General features: G+C 37.5%; 1 protein-coding gene across 1 annotated transcript in view; it reads left to right on the plus strand.

The window, feature by feature from the left end:
- Nucleotides 1-24,804, plus strand: part of COL14A1 (collagen type XIV alpha 1 chain) — a 209,517-nt gene that overhangs the window by 17,988 nt on the left and 166,725 nt on the right. The window contains exons 3-5 of the mRNA XM_032415699.1: nt 5,824-5,940; nt 14,618-14,761; nt 19,022-19,108. Coding sequence (XP_032271590.1) covers nt 5,824-5,940; nt 14,618-14,761; nt 19,022-19,108 — 348 coding nt within the window. The remainder of the gene's footprint in view (nt 1-5,823; nt 5,941-14,617; nt 14,762-19,021; nt 19,109-24,804) is intronic.

Below are 24,804 nucleotides of genomic sequence, written 5' to 3' on the forward strand. Positions count from 1 at the left end.
CAAAGCCACATGTGAATGTGTTTGACATTCAATACAGTACTTTGCTAAAGGCAGGTGTGTTGACTTGCTAGTCGACACTAATTACTCTCATACTTTATGTTCTTATAGACATTTTGGAGTCACATTTATTCACAAAATGAAAAGAAAAGGTCAGTGTGGTAGGCAGAATAATGTGCTCACAAAGATGCACACATCCTAATTTCTAGAACCTGTAAATATGCCATATTATATGGCAAAGGGGAATTTAAGATTGCTGATGGGATGAAAGTTGTTAATCAGCTGACTTTAAGATAGGGAGATTACCCTGGATTACCTAGGTGGGTCCACTTTGGACCCAATCACGGGGGTCATAAATATGGAAGAGGGAGGCAGAGGAAACAATGTCAGAGTGAAGTCATGTCAAAGACTTTGCTGGCTATTGATGGCTTTGAAGATGGAAAGGGGACTCAAGTCAAGGAATGCAGGAATCCTCTAGAAGCTGGAAAAGACAAGAAAATGGATGGTCTCTGAGTGCCTCCAGAAGGGAATGCAACCCTACCTACACCTTGATTTTAGCCCAGGGAGACCCATTTCAGGCTTCTGACCCCCAGAACTGTAAGATAATACATTTCTGTTGTTGTAAGCCACTGTATTAAGTCAGTATTAAAAGGCATATAGGAAATTAACTTTCCCCCTCTTAAATTGCTTAATCAACAGAATGTGCACCTTAGTGTCTTCAAGTAATTCTTTCTGAAGAACTTTCTGTCTCCAGAGAATGTGAATGCACATTGGCTCAAAAATAGCTGTTTATACCTAGATTATTCCAGCATCTTCTTTTCAAGACAAGTTGTGAAATGAACTGGAACACAGAAAACATATTGTTGTGTTGGCTGTAAGGAAAAAAAATATGTATTACATGACAGAATGGTGGGACTAATACTTTCCCAGTATTTCATAGTAAATCTGCAGTGGGTTTCAGCAACATTTGTTTTGGAAGGTTATAAGCAGAAACCACTGAAGGTAAAGTAACTGTCATTTAAAAACCTCAAAGCATATAAAATTGGAGACTTTGCATCAGGGCTTGATTTAACTTTATAAAGATCTCTGTGTTAAGAAATTTACACGTATTTTTTTGGTGTTAGTAGTAGTCAAACATGTTTGGACAGTGAGAATATTTTCTTTACTGCTCTTTTCAGCGTCTTTATAATGGGTCATGAAATGAAACATAGTAGGTTCTAAGCAAGATAAAAAGAACTCCCCCCAGTATATCCCACAGTAAATTTCTCTCATATTTTAAGTTCTCTTATTTATAGAACATTGGGCAACACACTTATTTATTTTTTTAAAGATTCATTTATTTATTTGCAAGAAAGCAAGAGAGGGGAGGGGCAGAGGGAGAGAAATCCTCAAGCCGACTCCCCGCTGAGCACAGAGCACAACCCAGGGTTCAGTCCCAGGACCCTGAGACCATGACCTGAGCCAAAATCAGGAGTCGACCCTTAACCAACCGAGCCACCCAGGCACCCCAGGGCAGTGCATTTAATTGAAAAATGACTGAGATAAAAAGCCTAGATTTTTGTTGTTTGTTTGGGTGTTTTTAGATCCCTTGGAAAAATAAGCCAAATACTTCTCTGCTGCTTAAAGGTCATTTACTTAATAAATATAAGAGGTTGTTCTATTGATACTGCACCCAAAACTATGTTTTGAAAGGGAACACATTCTTACTGCCCATACTACTCCATCTTGATCAGTTAGAGGTTTTTGGTTGCAAATAAAAGAAAACTTCTCTGGCCAATGTCAATTGAAGCAAAAAAAAAAAAAAAATGTATTTACTGGTAGGTAACAAAGTAGCTCATATCGTTAAAGTAAAAGTTAAATAATTAAGCTTTGAAAAGGATGGGACTCTAGGAACACCCTGAGTAAAATTTCTAGGAAACAGTGACCACTTTTTTTTAGGGCACGTTATTGCAATGAAATGATGAACTATTTTCCTTCCTTCCATTGCTGGACACAAGTTTCAGATTCTTGGGAGAGTCTGCCCGACCCTGTTTGAGTCATTTTCTTACCCCTTAGTCGGGGGAGTATCGCTGATTGATAGCACAGCCGAGGCCCCATGCAGTGCAGAGGGAGCGTTGTTCCGGGGAAGAAACCAGCAGGGTACTAAAAAAGGCAGACAGGAGGTGATCATGGGTAGTGAAGAACAGATCTTCATTTCAGTGTTCCCGTATAAAAAGTAGTGTTTCATGAAATTAATGAAAATATTTTATTTGAAATAAATATTTGGGGGTGCCTAGATGGCTCAGACGATTGAGTGTCCCACTCTTGATTTCAGCTCAGATCATGATCTCAGGATGGTGAGATCAAACCGCGAGTTGAGCTCTGCATTGGCCATGGAGCCTGCTTAAGATTCTCTCTCTCTCTCTTCCTCTGCCTTTCCCTCTGTCCTTCCTGCCCCTCCTCCCCAACACACATGCACACCCTCTCTCAAAAAAAAAAAAAAGAAATCTTTGCATAAGTTGTCACATAAAACAGCAAGATTTCAGTTGTTGAGTGAAGTGGAAGAAAGGAAAAAAAGAAAGAGAAGGAAGGGAGGGAGGGAGGAAGAAAGGGAAGAAGGGAAGGATGGAAATTAGCCCTTTAATAGGCACATTATGAAATAAAATTTCCCAAATGCCTATTGATAACAGCGAGGCTTCAATAAATCACGTAAACATTCATTTTCTGCCTACAAGATTTGATTTCTATGAGAATAATTGTAGTGAAATTTGGGGGTTTAAAAAAACTTCCCTCTCAAAAAAAACAAAAACAAAAACCCACAACACAACAAAACAAAAACAGCCCTATACTTTCAGTAACAAGCCTAACCCTGCAGTAGAGAGGAAAATAAAGAATGGACCCTCCTCATTCTTCCTCCTCCATTCCTCTTCAGGATGAAATACATATATTCACAAATGTTGTATTGGGCCCAATCCCACACAGGAAGCCTGGCTTCACCATGCAAGGAATGAGTTGGTTGGCTTACTGTGGGTTCTTGGTGTGGGCTAGAAATCAAACTTTATACTCATTTTTTGTCTTCTTAAAAAGCTTAGGATTTTAACTAACATGAATTAAATGCTGAGTCAAATTCACATCAGCATCTGTAATTATTACTGGAAGTTAAGGGTATGTATAGAAGCACCTCCTTTGTGCTTGCAAAAAGAAAAATCATGGGTCTGGCATCAAATATACCCAACTTTTCATTTCATGAGATAAGAGCAATGATTTCTGTACTGCATTTACAGCGTTTTTCTCAATCTTGGCTACCTTTGCTCTGATGTAAGCCCCAGGGTCTGTCTTCTGTACAGAGAAAAAAGGAGTTAACTTTGAAGTTTGAAACTATGACCTCATGCCTCCTTCCTTCTTAACTAGCCTTTTTTCTGTTCACTCTTTTTCTCCTAAAGGCAAAAAACTAAAGGAAATATGAACTTTGTGTCTAACCAAGATTTTCTTTTACTGATTGTGGGGGTATTTTTGCTGATCTAGCAATAGATGTGGTCTGTTGATAAAAGAGAACGGTGGTATTGCTTTTTACTAGCAGTCATAATGGGACCGTAGTCAGATGCATCATTGTTATCCTCATCACTTTCTCCTGGGGGTTCAAAAGGCTATGGTTATTAACTAATAAAATGTGGCAGGGCTATAATCTCAGACCACATTTAAAGAACAGTAGCCTGGTGGGGCACCGGGGTGGCTCAGTTAAGCATCTGCCTTTAGCTCAGGTCATGATCCAGGGGTCCTGGGATTGAGCCCTGCATTGGGCTCCCTGCTCAGAGGGGAGTCTACTTCTCCCTCTCCCTCTGACCACCCCCCCCCCCTGCTCATTCTCTCTCTCAAATAAATAAATAAAACCTTTAAAGAACAGTAGCCTGGGCAGAAAATGCTGTAAAGATTTCTATTCTTGAACTTAGGAATTCTGAATGTTGTTGACTTATTTGCCCTCCTTGAGAAGTCAGCACGCCTGGGGTACTGACAGAATTGGTTGATCCTCTTGCAACTAACTGTCTAGACTGCATCCTCCATCGTCCTTGTTGTACTTCTCCACTTGATGGTTCCCAGGCATGTCAGCTGTCTTTCACTAGGGCATTCATGTAGAACTTGGTAATAAGCTTGGCCAATGAGGTCTACCAGCCCACTGGCAAGATTTGGCCAAGCAACTGGATATATTGTTTAAAATTGTTTAATTCTTATTTTAAATTTTCTTCCATAAGTAATAAGAGCCTACCTATAAATAGATTATTCTCATCAAGTTACAGACTAAGCAAAAATAGTAATAGTTTTTCTGTTCATCCAAATGTTAGGTTTAGCCACCTTCCTCTTGAATTTCAAAATAGTTATTCTTATGATAAATCCATATTTTCCCATAAACGAGAGAAATGTCCAGTCTTTGTTCCACTGAGAATGGCTAGCATTCTCTACTAAGAGGTAGGAAAGGGCAACAGAAAGAGAATACCTACCCTTAAGATTGTGTCCTTCACTGCTTATTGAGTTTGAATGAGTGGGTAGTTTGTAGAGGAGTAGGTTACTCATTCATCTAGCTCAATGAAGGGTGCCTTCTTAATATGGCTTTTCTGCCGAAGAAACAGAGCATTTCACTTGGGGTCAGGGACTGTCATTCACCAGTATGTGAACTTGGGCAAGTCTCTAGCTTCTCTTTGGTTCCTTTATATATAAAATCGGTATGGCACTGTATTTTTGTGAGAATTAAATGAGCTTTTGAGATCATCTCTTAGATGATATAAAGGCAAGAGAAGCAAACATTTACAGTCTACTTTTTCTAAAAATAAAGTTTTGGAAGAAATAATCACTAAAGTTTCTTTATCTAATAAGTGACAGAACTGAAATAAAATTAATGCCCAAACCCCATATTGTGCTACATACCTATTAAGGAGAATGTTTGCTTCCTCCCCCTCTTTCTGTTTCCTAAAGTGAGAAAGAAAGGCAGGGCATGAGAGTGGGTAGCAAGTGCTAACTTTTCTGTTACATGTAAGCTTTTCTTTTTTGACAAACTAATTTCAATATTATGTAATTAAAATCTTCTTAAACTATTTCTTTTGAAATTCTGGAACACTGATGTAGGGTTCCAAAAACATGTTTTGAAGTTTGAATGACATACACAAGAGTAATATAGACCTACCCATTTTGTGAACTATCAGAAAAGATTAAATGTACTGGCATGACTCATGACCATATGCTATGTATCTTTCTGAAAGATATAAATCAGCTACACTTCAAGAATGGATCAAACTTTGTAATACATAATTATTTTTTATTTGGTCCTTTTTATTTTGGTCCTTTATAATCTCTTTCTCAAATGTTTTTAAATGAAGAGCTTATTAATGTAATATGTCCATGACAGCCTTCTTAAATGACCTTATCATAAAAAATATTGGATTACTAAAGTGAAAAACCTAAAGGCATAAAAACAGTTCCCAGTAGAGTGATTATAAAAGCTTACATGTTCCAAGTTGGAAAAAAAAAATCATCCTTGTAACATAATGAACATATTTTACAAGATTGGCTTCAATTTGAACTAGACTAGAGCGTTAAATTTTAACCCTAAGTCATAGCTCTTTGTCATAAGGTCAGTACTATTTGAATAAATGCTTATCTCTTGAGTAAGAAACAGATGCTCTTGGGTTTGTGTCATTGTGCAAACTGATCAATTCATTAATGAGGTTATAGAAAGAGCATATTTTGAGGCTGATGAAGTCATGTGTTTTGATTTCATGACATTGACTCTTCAGTTTAACTAATGGCAGCTTAAATGTTTCAACATTTAAACAATTTTTGTTTCTCCTTTTGCAGTGGCTCCACCCACACGGTTAAGATATACTGTATTATCTCATGACAGCATACAGATTTCATGGAAGGCTCCAAGGGGGAAATTTGGTGGATACAAACTTCTTGTGACTCCAGCTTCAGGTAAAAACAGTTGATTGTGTTTTCTAGAGTATTAGCAACTTTTTACACATAGATAACTAAAAATGTGAAGTATTGAGTGTTGCTTTAAAATCATTTGAAAGTTTTGTTTTTAATTTAATATTTGAACTTGAAATCTTACCCTCTAATCAAGGAAATAATGTTCCTAAAGTCTAAAGAGTCACTATTGGGCTCACCATAATTCTCAGGAGAAATTTCCAGACTATTAAAATCTTCACTACCTCTGTTTCAACAGAGTATGAATACTTTTGGTCTGTTGACACTTAAAAGAAAAAATGCAATACATCTGGAAAGCCAACAGTTGTGACCAGCTGAGTAAATTATGATTAACTAACTTGATAGTATATTATTCAGCAATTATACATTAAAATGATAAAAGCTAAGCAGACACTGTGAAAATAAGTGATAAATTAAAGCAGGAAAAGTAAAAGTTAGATTTATTGATCATGAAGATAAAGTAGTTATGCAAAATTTTTTAAATTAAATTTTTGGTTTAATTTTTTTCTTCTATTTTATGTTTTTATTACACAAATATGATCAATAAAACAATACAGAGTATGTAGAGGAATTGCCATTGTTACATAGGGTCATGGAGACAAAGATGGGGTTAATAGCATGAACTGCTTGAGCTCCACACCTGGTTCTGTGGTGTATAAGAAATGTCATTTGGGGGGGCGCCTGGGTGGCTCATTCGGTTAAGCGGCTGCCTTTGGCTCAGGTCATGGGATTGAGCCCTGCGTTGGGCTCCCACCTGGTTCTCCCTCTCCCTCTGCCTGTTGCTCTGCCTACTTGTGCTCTCTCTCTCTCTCTGTCAAATAAATAAATAATCTTAAAAAAAAAAAAAAGAAATGTCATTTGGGCAAGTTATATAACCTCTCCGTTCTCTGGTTTCTTCCTGTGTAAAATGCACAAACAGCACTAGTCCCCACCTCATGGAGTTGTAAGGCTTGGAACTCAAAATGTGATCTGAGATCCAGCACAGGCATCAGCTGAGAGCAAATGCAGAATATTGGTCCCCATCTCCCACCTGCTGAATCAGCATCTGATCTTTACAAAGATCCCCAGATGACTCCTATGCATGTTAAATTTGGGAAGCACTTGTTGTGAGGACTAAATGAATTTATAAAGGTAAAGCACTTAGAACAGTGACGGTTAGATAGTCAGAGCTCAATCATATTGCCCGTGATGATATAAAGATGATTTGAGTATGTCTCTCGGATCTCATTTCCTTTCCTAGGATCCCGTTTCACATAGTCTGTAAGAAATATTTAATAATAGAATATTTGTATAACACACACATATATATATATTTATATACTTATAATAATTTTTCCTCTTTATTGGTGATAAAGATGGTTATATGGACCTGGGCTCCTTGCTGTTAGAGTCCTTTTCCCAACTCATTTAATGAGGCTGACAGATGCTCTGTTGTTTATAATTGTGGACATCTTACCCAGTGGTGGATTTAAAATCTCAAACAAAACAAACACCTGAAACACCTGGCTTCTTGCTTGGCCATGAAAAACGAACCTTCTAGAAGGCTATTAGTAAATATTACCCACAGACTCCTTAGACTGATTTATGGTTCAGTGATACTGATGCCAACTTTACCCATGTTGGCTCACAGAAGTGACACACTTGCAGAAAGCAATATTTCATTCTCAAGCCTAGTTCAGAATTTTCATTTTGAAGTATAGCCTAATTTTGAAACAACTTTGACTTCTGAAAATGCAGTTTGTGTTCTGAAATAAGCCATCATGGGAAATTCAAGTTTAAGAGATTCTTGGGGCGAGTTAAGATGGCGGAGTAGTAGGGGGACCCTGAACTTACCTCACCCCTTGAACACAGCTAGATCAAAAAGCAAATCATTTTGAACAACTAGGAAATCGATCTGAGGATTAAGAAAACAATCCGCACAATTAGAGGGAGAGAACATGGCAGATGTGAGGTTTAGAGATGTGAATTGGGGGAGAGAAAAGCTGCGGTGCCACAGAGGGAAGGAAGCCCTTTTTGCAGAGGGAAGACAGAGAAAGAGGGGGAGAGGAAGAGAGAGAGTGGAGGCTGGAGCTGCTTACACCAAACTCAAAAGGTCAACACCAAGAAATATCATAGTGAAACTTGCAAAATACAAAGATAAAGAGAGAATTATGAAAACAGTGAGGGACAAAAGGTCCTTAACCTACAAGGGTAGACATAAGGTTAGCAGCAGACCTGTCCACAGAAACTTGGCAGACAGAAGAGAGTGACATGATATATTCAGAGTGACATGATATATTCAATGTGCTGAATGGGAAAAATGCAGTCAAGAATAGTATATCCAGCAAGGCTGTCATTCAGAATAGAAAGAGAAATAAAGAGTTTCCAAGACAAGCAAAAACTAAAGGAGTTCATGAACACCAAACCAGCTCTGCAAGAAATATTAAAGGGGACGCTTTGAGCAGGAAAGAGAAACCAAAAGCAACAAAGACTAGAAAGGAACAGAGACAGTCTACAGGAATGGCAACTTCACAGGTAGTACAATGGCACTAAATTCATATCTATCAATAATTACTCTGAATGTAAATGGACTAACTGTCCCAATCAAAAGACATAGGGTATGAGAATGGATAAAAAAACCAAACCCATTGATATGCTGCTTATAAGAGACTCATAGACCCAAAGACACCTCCAGATTGAAAGTGAAGGGGTGGAGAACCATTTATCATGCTAATGGACATCAAAAGAAAGCTGAGTAGCCATCCTTATATCAGGCAAACTAGATTTTAAACCAAAGACTGTAATAAGAGATGAAGAATGGCACTGTATCATAATAAAGGGTCTATCCAACAACAAGATCTAACAATTGCAAATATTTATACTCCCAACTTGGGAGCAGCCAAATATATAAATCAATAATAACAAACTTAAAGAAACTCATTGATAATAATGCAATAATAGTAGGGGACTTTAATACCCCACCCACAGCAATGGACAGATCACCTAAGCAGAAGATCAACAAGGAAACAATGGCTTTGAATGACAGACTGGAGCAGATAGACTTAACAGATATATTCAGAGCATTTCATCTTAAAGCAGCAGAATACACATTCTTTTCAAGTGCACATGGAACATTCTCCAGAATAGATCACATACTGGGTCACAAATTGGGCCTCAACCAGTACAAAAAGATGGAGATCATACCGTGCATATTTTCAGGCCACAATGCTATTAAACTTGAAGTCAACCATAAGAAAAAATTTGAAAAGATCACAAATGGAGGTTAAAGAACATCCTACTACAGAATGAGTGGGTTAACCAGGAAATTAAAGAAGAAATAAAAAAAATACATGGTAGCAAATGAAAATGAAAACATGACAGTCCAAAATCGTTGGGATGCAGCAAAGGCAGTCATTTAAGGGGGCAGTATATAGCCATTCAGGCCTTCCTCAAGAAGCAAGGAAAGTCTCAAATACACAACCTAACCTTATACCTAAAGGAGCTGGAAAAAGAACACCAAATAAAGCCTAAAACCAGCAGCAGAAGAGAAATAATAAAGATTAGAGCAGAAATAAATGATACAGAAATTTTAAAAACCCAGTAGAACAGATCAACACAATGAGGAGCTGGATCTTTGAAAGAATTAACAATACTGATAAACTCCTAGCCAGACTTATCAAAAAGAAAAGAGAAAGGTCCCAAATAAATAAAATCATGAATGAAAGAGGAGAGATCATAATCAATATCACAGAAATACAAACAATTATAAGAGAATATTATGAGCAATTATATGCCAACAAATTGGGCAATCTGGAAGAAATAGATACATTCCTAGAAACATATAAATGACCAAAACTGAAAGGAAGAAATAGAAAATTTCAACAGACCCATAACCAGCAAAGAAATTGAAACAGTAATCAAAAATCTCCCAACAGGGACGCCTGGTTGGCTCAGTCGGTTAAGCTACTGTCTTCAGCTCGGGTCATGATCTCAGGGTCCTGGGATTGAGCCCCATATCAGGCTCCCTGCTCAGTGGGGATCCTGCTTCTCCATCTCCCACTCCCCCTGCTTGTGTTCCCTCTCTTGCTGTCTCTCTCTCTGTCAAAAAAATAAATAAAATAAAAACCTTAAAAAAAAAAAAATCTCCCAACAAATGAGTCCAGGGCCAGATGGATTTCCAGGGGAATTCTACCATTTTAAAAAAGAAGTAATACCTATTCGTCTGAAACTGTTCCAAAAAATAGAAATGGAAGGAAAATTTCCAGAATCATTCTATGAAGCCAGCATTACTTCGATTCCAAAACCAGGCGAAGGCCCCACTAAAAAAGAGAATTACAGAACAATATCCCTGATGAACATGTATGCAAAAGTTCTCAACAAGATACTAGCTAATCAAATCCAACAGTACATTAAAAGGATTATTCACCACGATCAAGTGGGATTTATTCCTGGACTGCAAGAGTGGTTCAATATCTGCAAATCAATCAATGTGATACACCACATTAATAAAAGGACAAGAATCATATGATCCTCTCAATAGATGCAGAGAAAGCATTTGATAAAATACAGCATCCTTTCTTGATAAAAACCCTCAAGAAAGTAGGGATAGAGGGAACATATCTCAATATCATAAAGGCCATATATGAAAGACTCACAGCGGATATCATCCTCAAGGGAGAAAAACTGAGAGCTTTTCCCGAAAAGTCAGGAACACGGCAGGGATGTCCATTCTCATCACTGTTGTTCAGCATAGTACTGGAAGTCCTGGCCTCAGCAATCAGACAACCAAAAGAAATAACAGGCATCCAAATTGGCAAAGAAGTCAAACTTTCACTCTTCACAGACAACATGATACTCTGTGTAGAAAACCCTAAGTCTCCACCAAAAAATTCCTAGAACTGATACATGAATTCAGCAAAGTCACAGGATATAAAATCAATGTACAGAAATCTGTTGCATTTCTATACACCAATAATGAGGCAGTAGAAAGAGAAATCAAGGAATTGATCCCATTTACAACTGCATCAAAAAGCATAAGATACCTAAGAATAAACCTAACCAAAGAGGTAAAGGATCTGTACTGAAAACTATAGAACACTTATGAAAGAAATTGAAGAAGAAGACACAAAGAAATGGAAAATCATCCCTTGCTTATGGATTGGAAGAACAAATATTATTAAAATTTCTATACTACCCAAAGCAATCTATGCATTCAGGGCAATCCCTATCAAAATACCACCATCATTTTTCACAGAGCTAGAACAAACAGTTCTAAACTTTGTGTGGAACCAGAAAAGACCCCGAATAGCCAGAGGAATGTTGAAAAAGAAAACCAAAGCTGGGAGTATCACAATTCCAGACTTGAAGCTGTATTACAAAGATGTAATCATCAAGACACTATGGTACTGGCACAAAAACAGACACATAGTTCAATGGAACAGAATAGAGAACACAGAAATGGACCCGTGACTCTATGGTCAACTAATATTCGACAAAGCAGGAAAGAACATCCAATGGTAAAAAGACAGTCTCTTCAACAAATGGTGTTGGGAAAACTGGACAGCGACATGCAGAAGAATGAAACGAGACCACTTTCTTACGCCATACAGAAAAATAAATTCAAAATGGATGAAAGACCTAAATGTGAAACAGGAAACAATCAAAATCCTAGAGGAGAACACAGGCAGCAACCTCTTTGACCTTGGCCGCAGCAACTTCTTGCTAGACACGACTGCAGAGGCAAGGGAAACAAAAGCAAAAATGAACTCTTGGGACTTCATCAAGATAAAAAGCTTCTGCACAGTGAAGGAAACAGTCAACAAAACCAAAAGACAACCGACAGAATGGGAGAAGATATTTGCAAATGACATATCAGATAAAGGGCTAGTATCCAAAATCTATAAAGAACATATCAAACTCAACAGGCAAAAAATAATCCAGTTAAGAAATGGGCAGAAGACATGAACAGACATCTCTCCAAAGAAGACATACAAATGGCCAAGAGATACATGAAAAAATGCTCAGCATTACTCTGCATCAGGGAAATACAAATCAAAACCACAATGAGATATCACCTCATACCTGTCAGAATGGCTAACATTAAGAACTCAGGAAATAACATACGTTGGCGAAGATGCAGAGAAAGGGGAACCCTCTTACACTCTTGGTGGGAACACAAACTGGTACAGCCACTGTGGAACATAGTATGGAGCTTTCTCAAAAAGTTAAAAATAGAAATACCCTATGACCCATCAATTGCACTGTGACGTGTTTATTCAAAGGATAAAAAAATACTGATTCGAAAGGGCGCATGCACCCCAATGTTTTATAGCAGCATTATCAACAATAGCGAAATTATTAAAAGAGAGCTCAAATGTCCATCAACTGATGAATGGAAAAAGAAGATGTGGTATTTATACAAATATATATATATGCACACACACACGTATATACATACGTGTACATATATACATATACATATATAATATGGAATATTAGTCAGCCATCAAAAGGAATGAAATCTTGGCATTTGCAGCAACGTAGATGGAACTAGAGTGTATTATGCTAAGCAAAATAAGTCAGTCAGAGATAGATAAATACCATATGATTTTACTCATAGATGGAATTTAAAAAACAAAACAGATGAACATAGGGGAAGGGAAGAAAAAATGAGATAAAAACAGAGAGGGAAGCAACCCATAAGAGACCCTTAACTGTAGAGAACAAACTAAGGGTTGCTGGAGGGGAGGTGGGTGGGGGGACGGGCTAAATGGGTGATGGGCATTAAGCAGGGCACTTGTGATGAACACTGGGTGTTATATGTAAGCGATGAATCACTAAATTCTACTCCTATAATCAATACTACACTGTATGTTGACTAACTTGAATTTAAATAAAATCTTGGAAGAAAAAAAAAGAGATTCTTGAACATCATTATGACTTTAAAGGTGAAAATATGAGTTTCCAATTTGTGGTACCTCTGAGAATTCCCCATATCTGATCTTGAAAGTTTATTCTTTTTCCTCCAGGTAATTAGTATTTTAACTTTCCCTGATTAATTAACTGATAATACTAAACTATTCAGTATACCCTGTAGGTGGCATTAAAGAATCAGGGAGTCTCAGAAGTGACTTGTGTAGCCTCTGACCCAAATCTCAGCCAGATCCTTCAATCCCCTCTGCCGCAGCACACCCACAAAGCAAACCTCCAGCTCTTACTTAAACACCTCCAGAGACAAAATAAAAATTGAGGGTGAAAGCAAATTATTTCTTCATGAATACTGGTTATATTTTTTCCAGTGACTCAGTGTCCTTACTACAGTGACCCAAGCCAATAAGACAGTGTTGACACTCTGTTATCTACTTGATCAAACATAAAAGGGAGTGAATAAAAAAGAGTAATAAATGCATCCAGACACAAAATGTAGACATTTTAGCACTGCAAGACATGTTCCAAATACAGTTTATACCAGTCTTTCCCAAAGCGTGTTCCATGGTAATCTGCAAGATGCTCATAACTATTATACAACCATTTAAATGGTTTAATGGTCAAAGAAATTTAAGAAGTCCTATTTTAAAGAGTTTAAAGCCTTTTTATTGCAGAATTCTCAAAGCCTTTAGTAAAATAATACACCTGTGCCTCTCAGGGATTCTAATACAGAGTATTCTAAGTAACTTTTTTTTTCTTAGTGAAACACACATCAAGAAAGATTTATTTGGTGCACTTTGTAGTAGATGAGCTTTAAATAATAGACGTTTGTGAAACCGGGTTTAATATCTTGGACATAAATGCATTTGGCAAGAAAAAGGCTCAGTTCTGCCTTCTAGTAGCAGGCAGCCTGGATGATAGAAGCATCAAATTTCAGACATAACATCATTAATTTTATGAGAATATGATTACAATATATTATAATCTGTGTTATGTTTAATTCATTCAGCAAATTTCAGATCCTTTTTGCCTTCAGGGCTAGCAGGGCGGAAGCTTTAAATTTCTCCTTTCTCAGACTTAGTACCTACTGCCAGAAATTAGAAAGGAAAGGCATATTTGGAATTTTGCCTAAAAGTTGAGTATTTAACCAACAGTATTTCCACGAAAGTCTTAGATGTCAGTCTAATTTGATGGAGAGATAATGGAAGTTTGAAATCTTTTCACGACGCAAGCTAACGTTTAAGTAGCCGGGCAGTGATTGGTTCCGTCAACATCCTGAGCCAGTTACACTCAGACTTAATATAATTACATTGCTAATGCTTTAGGGATGCTTTGACTCAGTTTAGAGAGACCATAGCAAAAATTCCAGCGTAGATAATGGCACTCAGTCTGCCTCTATCTTTCCCTTCACTTTTAAGTGGAATTCTTTCCTTGAAGACTGTATCTGATGTTGAGGGCTTACTGTCTTCTAATCCTGTACTATGGCTTTCCCTAATGTATAAAAGCAATAATGCATTATGATGAAAGATTTTTGTAAATGTGTTCTGTCTAAATTAGACAAGTTATCTAATGCAAAGAGTACAACCAAGAATGATAAAGAACAGTGTTAAATTTAAGTGCTACGTGCCTATGCACCATTAGATATATATTTAAGTGTTTTCACCTTTTAAAATCTTGATTGGTGATTAATAAATTTTCTTAATGTATCCAGTTAACCTGTTTCTTAGTACTGACTTATCTTTTTGTTTTATTATAGGTGGCAAAACCAATCAGTTGAATCTCCAGAACACTGCAACTAAAGCAATTATTCAAGGTCTTATGCCGGACCAGAACTACACGGTTCAAATTATTGCATACAATAAAGACAAAGAAAGCAAGCCAGCCCAAGGTCAATTCAGAAGTACGTATTTACAGTTCTTAAAGTGCTACCATGGGACTCTGTTCCAGCTCTGAGTTTGAATCTGTGGTAAATATTGTAACAGGTTAAAATTGGATTGTTTAGATGAAGACATCTTGAAAGATATTTAGTGAAATCATCCATGAGTTCCTTCTATCACTAATACACTTCTGCCCCTCCCTTAACCTGTTGCACTGCATGCCTACTTAAATCCTCTAAGTTTTACATCTCAAATGCTCTCCCTCACACTGTCCTCGGAATCTTACCCAGACGTCTCGTCTACCCGGTACCTGATAGGTGCTCAGTGAATACTTACGAGTGATTCAGTGGCTGATGCTTACGCCTGCTTTATAGATCCCTAGCAAATGCCAGTCTAGCCTCTACGTAAACAATCTATACAAGGAATTTAACTCTTTTTAATAACGAATCAGTTGACTTTTATCATTGGCCTGTTATGTACCAGGTCCCATGACAAAGAGCTCTGTGAACGTGGTAAGTGTTAGGGAGAGAGATATGTTCCGGGCTCTATGCAGGGAGATGCTCTCTCTGTCCCAATAATGGGCTGGGATAAGAATGGATGGGGGATGGCTTCATATTTGAGCCAGTTCTCAAATAGCAAGTTGGGCAGACAGGGAAAGGCAGGGCATGCCGAGATATTCTAAGCAATGGAGAAAGCTTTGAGGCAGCCCAATCTATGTCATTAGAAAGTCTTTCCTATATTAAATTTAAAAGTTGTTCTTACAGGCTGTGATTCTTCTGTCTTTCAGGAGATAGATATTCATTCATTTATTCTTTTTTTCCATTTAACAAATATATATTGCATGGCTACTAAGTGTCAGGCCTTATTTTAGGCACTGGGAACATAACAAGCCCCTCCGCCATGGACCTTATATTCTCATGAGCAGAGACCCCAGCAACTACCTCTTCCTGGGAGTGGCCATTCATATATGGACGGCAAAGTTGTTTTTTTTTTTTTTATGTATTGTGAATGCAAACAGAAGAGGCCTGTCCTGGTTAACTTTCTGTTTATTTCATTGTTAATATAGACTCTTTAAAAATTCTAATTTTTAAAGGATAATTTTAAACATATTTTAAAAAATCAGCAGGATAGTATAATAAACCCCTAAGTATCCATCAGTCACCTCAACAATGAGCTATTCATGGCCAGTCTTGTTTCATATACTATCCTCCCCCCACCACTCTGCCCTAATTTTGAGGCAAATTCTGGACATCGTTTCAAATAACAGTAGCTTTTCATATCCTGCCATTAGATTAATCACAAATCTGGGAGGCTGTGGGATTTACCCATGAATCTGGAACTGTGTGTGTAGCAGTGTTCTAGCTGGATTTTCTGCCCCTCTCTCCTTTTTTTTCTCTTCTTCCTCTTCTAAGTAATGTTTTATGACATATATTTTGTGATTTTTTTAAATTAAAAAGCCCCCAACTTGGTTAACCTGCTACCTCTTAAAACTTCTGAACGAAGACATTTGGTAAATCCACCTGTTAGTAGGACATGCAGATGTTTTAAACATGACATTCTTTTGAGATTCACATTATCTGGAAGCTCTGGAAAGGGTTTTTTATGTTACTTCCAATATAAATCAGCCTCTGTCTGCCTTTATTGGCACTATACTTGCGTTTTTGGCCTCTGACATTTCAACATGAGTAAGCGAAATAACTCTTCTTAAAGTTTATGAGAAGCCGTGAAAGGACATGGAGACATTTTACTTTAGACTGAAGGCATTGCAATTGATTATTCCAGATAGTCCATTGACTGAGCATCCTAACAAACAATCCTAACCTGAAAAATCTTTGCCAAGAGCTAGTTACTCAAAACACTTCAAAGGAAATGCAGTTGTTTTCAGCTTGCTTAGCTCTGCTGAAATAATCTTATTGAGGCAGTCTAACTGGTATGTTGGATAACTTATATGTAAGCAGATACATTTTTTAGCTACATCATTATTATTGTCACGGATTAGTTCTTTCCAAATACAAGTTTGCACCAGTGATATTAAAAGAACTTTGGATGGTTTTCTTCTTCATTTTGCTCCTTGTGAGATGGAGCTAAAGTCTGGTTTCCCCTCCCTGGAAAACTTCCACAGTTGGGTCCAGGAAAATGATGATCCAGACAAATGCTGTGCATCTAAGTTTGCAGTTAGTGTAGAGATTTGAAGTCCTTATAAGTCCATCTTCTGATACAAAGGGAAGCATGAGAAACAATGCTTTTGGATTTTGAAGATAGAAAGGCATGTCTGATCTGGTGTGTGTATTTGGCCAAGCAAATCAAGCATGGCCTCAAGTTTTCTCATCTGCAAGTGGGGGTAATGATATATGGCTATTACTGTGGGTTAATGCACTTCAGCACATAGTAGGACATGGTTGCTGTTGTCATGATTAATGCCACTTTGCTTATGACAGTCTGTTTTCCAGTTTAATTTGCCTCCTGGATGAGGAAGACAGCAGCTTGGTGTGACCTATGTGTTGCATCTTATATGTAACCTAGGGGCACAATTGAAAGTGACTGTTATATGTTATATATGTATATAATATCAGAATGGTTTATGGCCCTATTTTGGCAAATTTTCTTTTTGGCCCCCATTTTCCTCTCTGGAATGACATTTTGCTAATCTCTGCCTGCAAAATCTTGCTCATCTTTCAAGTCTGGCTCAAATATCACCTTCCCTGTGAAGTTTCCCTGAGTCTCCACCTCTGGAATTATTCTTTGCCAGATCTATTTCTGCTTCTATGAACACTCAGCACATTTGTTCTCGTATTAAAATTGCAGATTTCTTTTACAGGATGTAAGCAACTTGAGGCCATGACCTATGGGTGGGTGGGGTTGAAGATATATATTTGGAAATTATTCACAGAAGGGTGAGCATTAAAATTGTGGGGCAATAAAATTATAGGCGGGGTGTGCAGAGATGCAGGGCAAATTTAGTATATGATCATGTTTCAGGAATGGAAGCAGAAAAAGGATCCAAAAAATGAGAATATAAAGGAGGGGTCAGAGGAATACAAGAAAATCCAGGATAATGCCTTTGTAAACCTGACAAAGAAAAGAATTTAAAGAAGGGGGTGTTCCAAAGTGGTTAAGGCTTGTAAAGAAGTCAGAGAGTGAGGTCTGAAAAAAATGGATTTAGAAAGTTAGAGGGTCAGTGGGAACAGCAGGATCAAGGCATCTTATTATTATTATTATTTTAATCTTGGAATTTAACCTCTAGGTACCAGAAAGCCAAGGATGGTTTCTAAGGAAACAAATAACAGAACTAGAGCAACATGACCTTGGCAACTGGCAAGTCTCAAACCCCTTCAGCAAAGGGATGGAAATCAGTAGAAAGAAGAGGAGGAGGAGGGGATGATAGAGACAGGGTTAATGGAATAACACCCTAGAGAAGGCAGGAAGGATGGTTCAGAGGAAATCATTCCTTCCCCTACATAGCCCACCCTGCAATAAATCTGCTGATTTCCATTAAGTGAATGCAACAATTAAATGAGATAGCTCACCAGAGGATCCCTTCTGCCTTTTCATGGGTGTTTTATTTGTGCAGAAACCATTGCCATTGGCGGTGGTCTGAGCTGACGCAGACAAGTTAAGGTGCCAAGCAATAGCAGGAAACTGCTATGGAGTTTAAGCAGTGGAAAGTGAAGGCATGAGGGAGTAGATTGGTATGGGTATATTAATTCTGGGCCCCTGAATAGTTCATACTGAAACTGACAAAGAAATACTACTACTTATTGGTAGGGAAGCTTTTTTTTTTTTTTAAGTTTGGAAGGAAATATTTTGGATTCTTCACCTTCTATTGCAGACAGACCAACTCCAAATGAAGATATTCATGGCCAAGATCTTTCTAGAACAGGGGCCAACTCATAGGCCTTGTTCAGAGACCAGAAGATATGGCTGAATCCTGGGCCAATACTTTCTGGTTTCATGAAATATGTTTTAATTACTTAGCTTCCTGGTCTTTCCTTCCCTCATGTAGGAAATGGGGATAATCATGCTGATTTTATAGCAGGTTGAATTTATTTGGTACATCTGCCCATAGTGAGTACTCGACCAAAGCAATTCCTTAAGTGGTTTCCACACCTTCCCATGAGGAGGTGAAATAAAATAGCATTTCCAATCTTTGGAAATGGAATTCTACCATGGAGCTAATTTCTACTTAATACTCTCGATACTTGCAAGGGTTTTAGTAGAAATCATTGAATATTTTCCTTTAGACTTTAACACGACATGTTGCTATGTTTCTCCTTTTCTTCCAGTTAAAGATTTGGAAAAAAGAAAGGAACCAAAACCCAGAGTCAAGGTTGTGGATAAAGGAAATGGGAACAAACCATCTCCAACTGAAGGTCAGTTTTTTTGTTTTTTTTTAAATTTACTCATTTGGGGGTTGAGTTGTTTTAATAACACAAGCAATACATACATACCTGGCCATTGGCCCGATCATGACACTCCTCCCCTCCTCATATCTGCTGCCAGTACTTTTCTCTCCCTTACTCTCCATCTTCAGTACCTCACCAAGTTCTCGTGGATTTATTTTCTGTTGAAATACTGGACAGAGTCTGTTCATTTCTTTCCATGTCTATTGCCAATACTCAGCAAAGCTGCCATTTCTTTTCTGGTATACAGGATTATTTAGCAAAATCTCAATTTGTTTTCTACTGAGAAGTTTGAAGAATCTTTTCAAAACAAATCTGACCTCACGCTCTCCCCACACACGCCTTAGAACCCATTCAATAGCTTCCCACTGCTCTTGGACCTCCAAGCCCTGCCTACCCTTGGAATTTACCCGTCCCTCCCTCTCCTTCCTTATCAAGCAGCTCACTGCTTTCTAGCCCCGCTGGCTCTTTCAGATCCTGGTTTCTCTCTGCTGCATTGTCTGCATGAGACACTCTCCCCCATCACCCACTCTGCATAAATACCTCCTCTTTTACCTGCAAGGCTCATTTCAATCATCACTTCCTTTGAAACACTTTCCTGACTACTCTCCTCCTTTACAGGCTCTCATATAACAACTGATTTTCCTTCACAGCATTTGCCATAGTTATAATTTCACATTTCCTGAATTGGATCCTTATCTCATTAATTTTCAATGATTCTCCTTTTTGTTATATCGGTTTTTAAGACTAAAATATCCAAGTACTGCTTTAGCTGTATCATGTAGATTTTGAGATTTATTATTAGTATTATGTAGCACATACTATTTTCTAATTTCCAGTAGGCTTTCTATTTTGATCCACAAGTTACTTAGAAATGTATTATTTAATTTCTTTTTTTTTAGATTTTATTTATTTATTTATTTATTTATTTATTTAGAGAGTGTATGAGCAAGGGGAGGGGTAGAGGGAGAGGGAGAGAGAATATCAAGCAGACTCTGCCCTGAGTGCGGAACCTGTCACGGGGCTCAAACCCACGACCCTGAGATCATGACCTGAGCCACAATCAAGAGTTGGACAGTCAAAGTGACTGAGCCACCCAGGTGCCCCAGGATTGTATTATTTAATTTCTAAATTTATGGAGAGTTTTAAAAAGATATTTATTTGTTTTTGGTGTTTAGCAAATTGCATTGTGGTTGGAATATTTTTTAAAAATTTGTGGAGACTTATTTTATTGTTTAAATGTGGGCAATGAGAAAAATTTTAATCTCTTTCTCTAATGTATGATTTGTCCATTTCTCTTTGTAACCCTGGTAATTTTCCTTTAAATAATGGGCTAGGTACATGTAAAATAAAAGTTGTATTTTCTCAGGGACTTTTTCTTTTGTAATGATTCTCTTTATTTTTAGTAATTGAATATTTGACTTGAAGACAGTTTTGTTTAATATTAATATAGCAGCACCGGCTTAATTTTCTTTAGTAGTCACATAATACATTGATTCTCTATCCTTTAACTTTCACCCTATTTGTGTCCTCAGGTTTAAGGTGAGTAATCTTGTGAAGAGCATTTAGTTAGATTTATAATATTATCTCTTACAATCTCTGTTTTTTGATTGGTGACTTTAGTCTACTTAGATTTGTTGAAGTTACTGAAAAGTTTGGATTTGCTCCTTGTTGTGTTCTTTCTACTACTGTACATTTTCCCCTATGTTTTCCCTCCTGTATGCCTGATTTATTTAGAATTGGTCAATTTTTTAAAAATGCATCCCCCCCCCCCCACTGAACTAAAAGGTATTGGTAAAAAACAAAAACAAAAACAAAAAAAACCACAAAATTTTGTATACATTAACTTCAATTATCCATCTCCTGTATTTTACATAATTCATGGCAAATACATTAAGCTTAGTTTATTTTTTGCCTCATGAAGTTATTATATTTATAATAATTATTACTTTAACAGCCAGGGTTTGTCTAGATTTTCCCATAGGTATGAATTTATTTGCTCAGCATTCTATCTTGTATGTCAGACCTCTACATGTTCAATTTCCTTTTTTATTCATACCAAAAATATCTTCAACAACCCCCCTTGATGTTGAAAGATTAGCTGGGTGCCAGGTTGAGAGTTGTTGTCTCCAGCCATTTAGAAGATGTGTCACTATCTTCTGGCTCCCGTTTTTGACAAGCCTGTTGTCAGTCTAAATGTTGTTCATTTTCAGGTAATTTCTCTTGCACCACACCCACACCTCTATCTATTTGTCTATCATCTATCTATCATCTATCTTGTTGTATCTTATATCTACCTTAGACCCATATCACAGAATTCATTCTTACCCCTTTCTTTCCATATTTATAACCCTTTTGCAAGAGCATTGGGAAACATGGCTCCCAATATCTTAAATATATCTGCTTACATGCTCAATCATAAAAGTGTTTTAGAATTTCAAATCTATACACACAGTAAAAAAATCTATTAATTAGACTTCAATACATGCCTTTAGTGTGGGTATATAATAAAACATCTGTGTTCAAAAGGATCTTGTGTTAGTTCTTTTCTTCCCCCTTCATTGTGGTTTTGTCATTCATTTTTAATACAGCTGGATTAATTTATGAATGCATAAACATTAATGTGGTTCCAAGAGCAAAAAAATTATACAAAGGTGTAATACTCAAGAGAAGTATCACTTTCCTTGTTTCATCTACCTAGTTTTACTCACCCCTTCTAAATAACCAAACTCGTTAGTTTCTGATTTATCTTTCTTATTTCTTTAAAAAAAATAGATTTGTAAATATTTTTCTGGAGGATTTTACATGTAGGTTCTCAGCTGAGTTTTGGCTTAGCATTCTTCACCATGTGGTGCTTTAAAAATGGCACTCAAGGTGAAATCTATCTTCTATCCATGGATTAGAGTTGGCCACAGAATTTAGCTCTAGCTTGATATTCCTAAATATTCTAAGTTCTTTATTTTTTCCCTGATTCACCTTCCTCCTGCCCTTTAAAATGAAAGATCAGGTGAAACGAATGAAATACAGGAAAATGGACAATGGAAAAGTAGGAATCACTTGGACATATGCTTTGATAACTGTGATGAACACCCAGAGGATCATTCCTTCAGCAGTGCATTTGCTTTACTCACTAAACACGATTATAGGGGCACCTGGGTGTCTTAGTCGGTTAAACGTCTGCCTTCAGCTCCAGTCATGATCCCACGGCATTGGCTGTGGGGGAGAATTGTCTTAAAAAGTAAGTTGTCAACAGTGGCGACAATCCAGGCAAGAGTTAGGGCTCCCGGGAGATTGGGGAAGAATGTTCACAGGGCCTGAAGGCAATAAGAAGGCCTTCCCCACCCGAGTTGTGATGTACCACTTGCCACATCCCCTCTTCCAAATGTGTTAGTCCCGTGATTCTCAGTGAACTCCGCTGCTCCTTGTTTTGTTTACAGTCTAATTTTTGGTCCAAGAGTTGACATTTATAGTGGTTCAGATACAATCAGACATATTTCACACACATAGTTTAGAATTTTGGTTTAAATGTAAAGAGCTAAGATCCTTAACAGAAGTTGCTGTGCAGCTAAAGAGTTACTTGCTTTCAATCGACTGTACATGTTTCTTCAATAATCCGAAACAAACTCACAAACAAAAGTGGTATTTGCCTTTGAGCGTAATACTGGCATGTTTGCCTCAACGGCTATTTCTCCTTTGTTGTCCAAACAGCTTTCTTCAGTTATTTTTGGTGTTTTGCACAAGAATGCAGAACCCGATTGAAAAAGATTATGAAACAGATAGGAAAAGTTGCATAGAGTTTGTTTTTTTCCCTCTTTGTGGTTTTTCAATTAAGACCTCTGACCTGCTTTGCTTTTTTTTTTAATGAAATAATTTTTTTTTTTTTTTTTTTTAGTTTTCTACAATGAGAAGATAAGGGGAGGGTCTTTTTTTCCTAGGAAAAAAATGAAATGAGCACAAGTTATTCTTTTGAGGATTGGCAAACTATGGCTCACAGGCCACGTACAGTCTTGTTTTCTTATATAAAGTTTTATTGGAACATAGCTGTGCTCGGTCCTTTACATATTGTCTGTAGCTGCTTTCCCACAAAAACCGAGCTGAGCAGATGCAACAGGTATCCTATGACCTGCAAAGACTAAAACATTTCCTATCCTGCCCTTTTCAGAAAAAGATTGCTGTTCCTTATTTTTGAATGTGCTGGAACAGAATCATTTGATGAACCGAGTAATTTCTTTCTGTCCTGAGAACAGCTGCTCTGTGTTCGTATTTCCAGTAAGGATTGCATAGATGTGCTCTCCCATGTAAACCTTCAGTGGACGCTGCTTCTCATACTAGCTATCCCATTTGACTTTTTTTAAAATCTGAAACATGGCAACTCCCAAAAGTTGGTTGTGAGATTGAATTAGTTAACATGTGTCAAGTGCCTAGAACATAGTAAGGGCTACATAAATATTGGCTACTGATACTACAATGTATAGTTTGCATGAATCAATATAATCACAGGCCAATCTTTTATGTTATTGATTTAACAATAAATGCATAGAGGAAGTTTGGTGATTACCCCTTAGTGCTGAGCACTGTGTTAGGCACTGGGAATTAACTGGTGATCACAGTAGGCAGGATTCTACCCTCACTCAACTAATATAGTCTGGCAGGGACTCATTCTTAGAGAGGAGTCAGGTCTGCATTACGTATCATCATTATGGTTGAAAACAGCCAGGACACATGATTATTCTGAAGGTGTATTTTTACTTACTAGGTTTGCTTATTTCCTGTTAATAGTTTTATGGTTTCTTGGCTTTGAGATAAATTTGAAATTTTACCACCTTTTCCACCAGTTATTCTGGGTCTTAGATCTACCAAGCTCAGGGCTAGTTGTTCAGTTCAACAAGAATGGGACTGTTGGGGATCTGAATTTGGGTAAGGCAGGAGTCAGAAGATCAGCGACAACAAAGGGGAATGGGTGGGGCTTGAAGGTTAATGCTGGCTAGATCTTGACTCTTAGAAGTGAGAGGGGAGGGGTTGGGTTCATTCATAAACTGGACATTGGAATTAGGTTCTGGGCTGGAAATCACGCATTAAAGTATTTAGAAGGGTGCCTGGCTCCTAGACATGCTCGGTAGATGTTTCCTCCTCCTCCTTTTCCTTCTTCTTCTGCTTCACTATCCCCTTCCTCCTTTTCCTTTTTTTCTTTATTGTTATAATAACTATTATCTAGACAGCTGATATAGTGTACCAGCAACAGCACCAGGGTGGACTAAAATATCTCTGCTCATATGCACAGGGAGAATTTGAGGAAGTGTCTCTGTCTACCCTGTGCTCTGAATGGGAAAACATCTTGAGAATTCATAACCATGGGCCTATACTATGTTCAAATTAAGCATTCAAATTTACACTCTTCAAGTGCTCTGGGATTCTTCCATTCAAGAGATTACTATAAAAATTGCTCAGAGTTGGTAAAAGTAGGGTGCCTGACAGATACAAACACAAAATCACATTTGAAGCACAACAAATAACTCAAATTCTAAAGATGGCCACAGATAAAGCAATGTCAAGAAAGAGCTCATAATCCAAACTTGTGAAACACAGAAGTAAACCATGTGCCAAGAGTAAGAATCAGAAGACACAAAAAGGGTGGTCTCAGAATCCCATGGATTTCAATTATGGAA

The sequence above is a fragment of the Phoca vitulina genome, unplaced genomic scaffold (assembly GCF_004348235.1).
Source record: "Phoca vitulina isolate PV1807 unplaced genomic scaffold, GSC_HSeal_1.0 scaffold18, whole genome shotgun sequence".
In the NCBI taxonomy this organism is placed as follows: domain Eukaryota; kingdom Metazoa; phylum Chordata; class Mammalia; order Carnivora; family Phocidae; genus Phoca; species Phoca vitulina.